This window comes from Armigeres subalbatus, chromosome 3 (genome assembly GCF_024139115.2).
Source record: "Armigeres subalbatus isolate Guangzhou_Male chromosome 3, GZ_Asu_2, whole genome shotgun sequence".
NCBI lineage: Eukaryota > Metazoa > Arthropoda > Insecta > Diptera > Culicidae > Armigeres > Armigeres subalbatus.
In genome coordinates this window covers 395,574,372-395,582,699 of record NC_085141.1, presented here as the reverse complement: position 1 = coordinate 395,582,699, position 8,328 = coordinate 395,574,372, and the positions used below count along the sequence as shown (strand labels likewise).

Below are 8,328 nucleotides of genomic sequence, written 5' to 3'. Positions count from 1 at the left end.
ATTTTGATGCTGGAAGAAGCGTCTAACCCGTATACAGGACTAGAACGGCAGATGATCGTTAGCGGGATGGTTTCGACTCTGTAGGGAGGTTCTATTGCTTCCAACGTGATGGATTCGGTGCACTCTTGGTGATCAGTTGGAGTTTGGCATTTCGGATACTGACATCCATTCTGCAGTTGAAAATGTCTGCAAAACGGGCAATGTTCAAGCATGAAGAGTACTTGCCTGATGGCACAGGCTGGAAGTCCTTTACACCTGACCCAAGCGCAGGGCCAGGACAGCTGTTTATCGCTGGCAGGTTGGTCTCGACTGTGCTGGGGGGCTCCGGAGCTTCCAAAGTGCTGGACGAAGTGTGACTTGAGTGACGAAGAAGGATGTTTTGTAGTGAATGGTGAACTTTGATGCTCTAATTATAATCCTGTGTTGATTCAAATTCTGAGCACACTGGCACTTTAGTGTCATTAACTAAGTTTTTCATCGGATTTAAGATTCTATGGAAAGAATTACGAGAATAAAGCTAAAATAGCCATTTAAAAGCGAAATGGTGCTATTCTTAATACATTTCATAATGCACAAGAGAGTCACCATCATAAATAAGTTTAATATAATGAAAGTAAATGAAAGTATTGTAAAATCTTTTGATTGTCTAAATTATCCCCAAAGACGCTCAACAAATAATCAAACAGATTTGTGGAAAATAAACTGTAATCTGTAATAATCCACAAGCTGAACAAAGTGATTTAGCATTCTGAACAAAAACAATATTCCCTTAAATTGATGCAGCTTATCGTCTGTATAATCCTGGCTGTATACTGCTTGTTATCGACTACTTAATATAGTTCACGATCTCGATCTATTGCTGGAAAACACCGTGATAAGATAATGATTGAAAAGTAATTGTTTACCACTTGCAAGTGGAAAAGATAAGTCAGTAAGTATTTTTCAAGGCATAAAATAAAGAAATGGAGTTAACTCACAGTAATTCGAGGTTAAAAGTATTTTGTCCTATAAATGTGGACATCGAATTATGGTGAGTTGACTTCAACCTTCAAAATTGACCTGTTAAGAAATATCACTCATATATTTATCTCTATGACATTGATCAAGCGCAACTATAGGAAGATAAAGCATCGTTACCATCATTTATTGTACCCATGGATCCGGTTTGTCTGTTGCCTCGCTTCGAACCAAACGGAAAATTGTTAGTGCTTGAAGAACGAAAATAAACTCTCTTTCGATAGCGTGCTAACTAGAATTCAATTCCATTCGATCGTTAATGTCGCTGATTCAATGCCGCATTACTCAACACTGTCGCAAGCTCCTATGGCAAACACTATCTGGAAATCACACCGTTCTTACTCATAAATTATCGTATGGCAATTAAACAAAACAACGGAAATTATAGTTTCTTCAATGCCTCGCTAGCCTCCTCGCGGCACACCCGATCATCTTCGCTGTGAACTTCGACCTCGGATGCTTTCTGGAACCACTCGCGCGCCTTATCTTTCTGCTTCAGTGCCAGATAGGTTTTTCCCAGGTATAGTTGGTTCTGGCTGTAGAAGCCCGCTTTCAGTCCTTCAGCCTTCTCAAAACACTCAAGCGCCTCCTCATACGAAGCAGTTGGTGGGTTCGAGGCAACCGAATTAATGAGCTTACGCGTGACCCAGTTCACTTCGGAGAGCTTGAAATTGAATTGTCCGAGCATATGCCAAATTCCTGGATCCGTTGGGTTGCAATCTTTGGCCAGCGTGAAGTGTTTCTTTACGTTTTCAAGCTGTTTAATTCGTTCGGTTACCCCATCCAGGTTGCTTTTCTCCGATAGGGTAGTTCCATACCATTTGTTGGCTCCAAAGTTATTTGCATCCAACTCCAGCGCTCGCTGTGCGAATCCGAACGCTTCTCGAACGAACTTTGCTTTTTCGTCGGAGTTGTTGGTTTGCTTCGACACGAAAAATACTGCCCGAGCTAAACGCCACTGAACTTCAACTACGTCTTTCTCCTGGAAATTTCAAGTTGTCATTATATTTTCTTTCTTACGTAGCATGACAAACATTACGCTAATCTTGTCCAATAGATCGACTGCGTCCTGGTACTTTGCATCGTCGAACAACTCGTCGGCCAATTTTAGTTCCTCCGCAGACATTTTCTGTTCTGTTCAGTATAAAGTTCACCTCACTTCGTTAAATCTATATAGAGACCAATATAAATAGGGGAATAAAATCGAACACCGCGCAACCGTCTGACACACTTTCCGGTCTGGCACTGAATGAGCATCCAAATGGGTAGTTCCGCAGTTACATATAAACAGTGTTGACTGTTCATGCGCTTATCAACGAATCACAACGATTTCCATACATAGGCTACAACGCTTCGGCTCGACAAACGCGATACGCCTGTAATTCGGTAAACGTTCGCAAGTGCGCTCATTGATGATGATGGTGATGACACAATCCGGTGGATTTGTAGACGCTATTCCACTTCAGTACCCAACCCGGCGTTGTTAGTCGGTGCTGTTTACCACGCTAATCAACTTAAATTTAGTGAGCTTCGTTGTATACATTGACGGCGGTCTTCTAAAGTAGCGAAAGTCACGATAAGAACAGTCACTAGGTGCTGGACTCTGCACTGTGAACTAAGCGTGACGCCGAATGACTTCCTCAGAATGTACCTACACCGCAGCTATTAAGAAATGTATTGATACATTTTTATATCTGAGAAAACCTTGCCTCAATTTTTGGTGAATACGTCTGTCGAATTATATTGTCAATGGTAATGGTAATCGAATCAAGACGATGATTTTTTGAAGCTGTACAAATCTGTCTCCCTTACAATTGGATGCATTCCTGTACGTCATATCCAGGGAAAGAACTATTTCCGTGCTAATTAGCCATGTGGTTGTGTGTATGCGATTTTACAAACAAACGCTTGAACAATGGGATTCTAAGAATTCTAGCACTAGTACTGCGGCACACAGCTTGATCTTTGCGAATAAAACTACTTTCAGTAGAAACATCATTATGTGCGCCCTAAACGCTAACAAGTCCATATCTATGATGGACATACAGTTAGATACACTTTCCTATACAATACAAAGGCAAGGAGATACTTTGGCGTGCAACTGCGCACGCGTTTGTTTTCATCGCGTTCTCGCCAGTATTCTCGCTGGTCATGGCAGCCGGTTTCGGAATAGAGCACATGATGTTGTCGTGCCGGTCACAATTACGGTGCACTGTGTATACAAATAAGGAGGCGATGCAACGACTAGCGTCGCGACGGTCACATCGGTTTTGAAATTTAATTTGGAGAGCAATAATTAGCTGAGTTTTCAGTTGGTGATAATGACCATAGAAAGCAGTTGTATATAGGCTGCCCCAAACACATGTGACGCGAGCGTTGCCGTTGCTTGGCGATTGCGATTCTATCGTACTATGATATGGAAGCGGACATTGCATGCAGCGACTTAGCGATAGAGTCGCGTCGCGTGTGATTGAGGGATCCTTAAAGCTGTACATAATCTCGCTCTAAAAACGCTTTTTAGTCTTTGGGACATCAAAGTTGCAACGAAATTTCTTTGATTTTATATTTTTTTAAAACTAATTCTATTTGCTAATTAGGTCTAATTAATTAATAAAGCCAATTAATAATTTAATACATGCATTCATCTTTTATACTAGGTGTTCCGTGTTTTCTTAACACTATCATCCTTATTTGCTATGTTACATTTTGAGTTATTATTAATACATTTCAATTGCCTCTGACAGTTAGGATTTTTTCTCTGGTTGAATTTTTGTTTTTTTAATTTAAATTTCTTTATTAAAGTGATTTTTTAATTAGAAAAAAAGTTCATCACTGCTCCGGTTGAATTGAACCATGTAGGAATTACAATGTTTGAAAGTTAAAAACTAAACTTAACCTAATTTATACTAAGGGTACAAGAAGCTAATCGTTGCAATAGAAGATTGCAACGATTTTTGTCTAAAATTCGAGATTATTTTATTGAACATTTGTTGCATTGCTCAATATTAGAAATTCTATGAAGTTCATTGGTACTATACCACGGAGGCAACTTCATAATTATTTTTAAATATTTTTCTAAATCCTCTGAAATACCTTCTTTCTGGTATTGCAGCAACTACACTGGTGGAGATAAGTATGAAGACAAGCTCGGTTTTTATATAAAATGGCTACGTTGGGTGGTCAATATCTCGATTCTTAGCGATTCGATTAAACATATGTTCTTTAGTTCACATAGGAACCATCAGTCATATGCTAATGAAAGGTACATTTTCTGCACATAGCATTAATAAATCCTCATCGTGTTCATGACTTTTTAAATTGACATATTTTCAAGATATTAAAATAAAGTGCGCTGTTTAGATCCACCAGAAAAATTGTAATGAAGTTATTCTCTGATTCTGACTATTGTCCATGGTATGTATAAGTATTAATTCAATTGATATTATGTTGTTTGAAATAAGCATCACAGCCCGAGCAGGAGCGACCTCCATAGCAGAAATTGGTATGATTTAGCTTTGCATAAGAGGTAAAATACCAAAGAATAATACCAAAAACTTATATGCAGAATACTCAAGGCATGCTTAGCTACCATGCTTAGGTATTTCAATACCAAACGTATTGTGCATATTAATTTTTGGTATTATTCCTTTGGTATTTTACCTCTTATGCAGGGCTAGTTCATAACATAGTAAGGTATCAATAACAGAATTAAATATTATTTAGCCAATTTCCCCTGCTCGGGTGAGATGAGATTATATCAAATTGACCAAGGTGGGCCATTAGGGAACTTTGGCCAATGTTCCAAGATTGTTTCCGGTGAACCTCCGAAGAACCAGCAATACGTAGAAAAATGCAGAGTACCGTAACGATTTTGGTATGAAAAATTATAAATTCAATAAAAATGTTCCTTCAGAAAATTGCCTGAGATCCATCTCGTTTGACATTCAAGAGGTAGAAAACATTGGAACTCATCTAGTTTGCCTAGGTGAGTAACCAATTTCCAAGAAAAACAAACTGATGTCATATTTTCATATCTGCCTGTTCAGTAGAAAATGCATTTTTTTAGACTGAATTAGACTTGTAATTCATGAAAGAGGCAATCATTTCCTGTATTCTCAACAGTTATTCACCTACGCAGCGCGCATATGGACGAGTAACAGAGTAGCATTAACTCCTGATTATCTCAAAATCGTCATTTGTCTTACAGGCGGAACCAACCTTCACATTGCTCTTCATTGATAAGGTTTTTAGGAGCTATGGCCCAAAACGAAATCATAGTTTTAATAACTTATTTGGATTACTGTGGAAATCTTTCGACACCCTTCAAAATAATTGGGGAAAATGTATGCTCATAAATTTTGTCAAAAAATAATAGATTTTTCCAACCAAGCGCTAATCATGGTTGATTGAACAACTTCTCACACAGGGGCAATAAATTCAACAAAGTTATTCAAATGCTTTTAAGGCTCATATTACCATCATCCAGTCATTGACCAGAAAGACAGCCACGTGATCGTTAATAAAACCCCCCACCGAGGAGAAAAAGCAGTCTCCAGCTGGATGAGGGAATAGACTGGCCCAAAATGCATGAAATCCTGAATTTCAAACCTTGCACCCTTAAATGACAGTTTGGGGGGTCCCAGAAGCTCCCCTGAAAATTTCAGCTCATTCGGTCCAGTGGTTGGCGTGCGTTGGAATGGCTCAAAGTTTGTATGGGAAAAGTGATCCAAATGTATGGGGAAACGCAACCGTTTCAGTTTTTTGCTTCTAGGTGGCGCTGTAGTCGACGGATTCTTGTTGTGGACAAAATGTAGAACCTTTTTTATATAAGGAAGCGACTGGTGAAGACCGGATGTGAATCCCTTTGAAATTGGCCAAGTTATAAGCATCCAAAGTCGAGGGTTTCAAGCGTGTCCCCCAGGGGTGTTTAAAATGAGAGCAACGTACCACCGACCATTGCGGCGGCGATGCAGGCGTATTCGGTGCCGTGCGAAATTAAATGCATAATTATCACACGCTAAAAATGAACTACTCAAAATTGAGTCGAATCCGACTCCTTTTCATTAAAAACGGGACAACTAAAAATTTGAGAAAAAGATACTACTTCAATAAAATGATGATTGCACTTAAACTAGGAGTCTGTTTGTCGTAAAATGCACTTAGATAGATAGATAAACTTGATTCGCATCTGTCGTATTAAAAATTGATGGAAGGCCAAGCTTAACTTCCGCGAAATCATCATTTTATTGAAGTAGTATCTTTTACTCAAATTTTGAGTTGTCCCGTTTTTAATGAAAATGAGTCGGATTCGACTCAATTTTGAGTAGTTCATTTTTAGCGTGCACGCAATCTCGTCGTTTTATCTTCGAGCTAACATGCTAAAAAAAATTTACATAAATTGAAGAACTCGAAATTTGATCAAGTTTGGTTTATGTTATAGTTTAGAGTTCAATTTTCGAAGCGTGAATGTAAATACACGAAATAAATTAAGTACTTCTTCCATTTATTATGTTAGCCTCAAATAAAAATATACAGCCATCCAGTTCCAACATTATTGATATGATCACTCAAAATTACCTTATATTTGGTAGGATCGTTCCTTATAGAACAATATTGGACCCATTTTATTATTTCCCCTTTATAGTGACCAATTTCAATATAGGGTATTCAGAAAAATCGATCATTTCAGGAATTTTAATTTTTCATGAAGTTGTAACTCCCAAATCATTAGGCCTATTTGTTGTATTAACAAATCAAATAAAAGCTCTTTATTTCTTCATGTATACCTCGATATAATGTAGGGGAAGATGCCCCAAAACGCCCCCCCGAGGCAAAACGCCTTTTGTGGTTTCCCTCATATTTATCGTCATTAAGATGGGCGTTACAAAACTAGATCTAAAATTATGTAGGTTAGGCGAAAAAAGTTTCAGAATAGTACAGGTATACCTCGATTATATGGACTTTTTCGATGCAAAAAAGGCCATATAATCGAATTTTCCATATAATCGAAGCAAATTTTTTTTTCTCGAAATTTGTGTTACACGATGAAATAAGTCTTAAAAGTTGAAAGAAAATATCCATATATTGCCTTACAGTCTAATCCGCATGTTTGGGCTCATTTTATGATAACTCAGTAAATTATGATTTTCTATAAGAACGTAACCTTTTTTCCAGTTGCTAGTTTGTAAGATTACGTTACTAATGAAGACTTCGCACAGCTCAATGTGAGCACACTAATATACTTATTCACGAATTCTATCTACAGTGCCTTTCTGTTTCAGCAACAAAGCAAACACTGAGTGGTCGAAAAAGGTATATGTTAGATTCAAAAACTGGCTTTATATAGAAGGACTGGCACTTGTCCTCTTTTGATTTGATCGCAACAAATTGAAACCGATGGAAAATTTTGTCCTATTGTCTCCTATTGAAAATTGCCCGGATTGGACTATGGGCTCAGAAGATATGGCCAAAATGCATTTGTTTAGCAAAAATCGCGTAGAAACAGTCTCACTTTTCTGACACTTATCTTTAAAAGATCTCCTTGCAACAAGATGCGTTTGATTGATATTCTTAAAAAGAATTTAAATCAAAGTAAATAAGGGGCTCTATCCACGTATCAGTGTCATTTTTACAAGAACCAATTGACATTTCCCGCCAGAAAATGTATCTCGTTTTATTGTCTCAGTCAATTCTTTGACTTATTAAAGTTCAACTTTTTCACAGAACTCATATTTCTCATATCATAAAAAAGAATCGGAAAAGTGCCGCACGGCGAATGTTAGGCCAAGCTTGGAAACCAGCACTATTCGTCAAAAAGTATGGCGTCAAAAAGTATGGGTTCTTTGGGAAAGTTGTCCTCAAAAAATTGAAGAATCGATTGAGCGGATAAAAATTGTTGACGGGAAAGGTCAATTGCACAGTGCACCTACACCTGCTAAGTGGAATATTAAAGGATAAATTGTTATGGCTATTTTGGACTATGTTCGTATATTAAAGCAGGGCTGTATTTTGCAACGGGTTTTAAAATTGCACAGTGGCGGGCCCTCATAAAAATCCCGGACAAAACTTGAGATTGCATTCAAAATTTCACCACCGCGCGCTGTTGTATTTTGTACAACACTAACGCAAAACACATCGCTCACATTACACAGCATGAAGGAGTTTGCATGAGCGTTTCAGGATCACGCGTTGCTGTTTGTTAGATCAGCAATTGATTTAAGAACTGTTAACAAGAAAATTCTAAAGATATTCAATTTCTTTTCCTACACCCAAAAAACAAATCTGACAATTATTGCATAAAATCTGGGCATA

At 37.9% G+C, this 8,328-nt stretch overlaps 1 protein-coding gene across 1 annotated transcript; it reads right to left on the bottom strand.

The window, feature by feature from the left end:
- Positions 1 to 1,054: 1,054 nt before the first annotated feature.
- Positions 1,055 to 2,320, bottom strand: LOC134223984 (regulator of microtubule dynamics protein 1-like). Its single transcript, XM_062703207.1, has 2 exons — positions 2,057 to 2,320; positions 1,055 to 1,999 (listed from the first exon to the last, which is right to left on the bottom strand). The coding sequence occupies exons 1-2, from the start codon at positions 2,141 to 2,143 to the stop codon at positions 1,400 to 1,402; spliced, it is 687 nt and encodes a 228-aa protein (XP_062559191.1). The 5' UTR covers positions 2,144 to 2,320; the 3' UTR covers positions 1,055 to 1,399.
- Between the last annotated feature and the right edge of the window lie 6,008 nt (positions 2,321 to 8,328).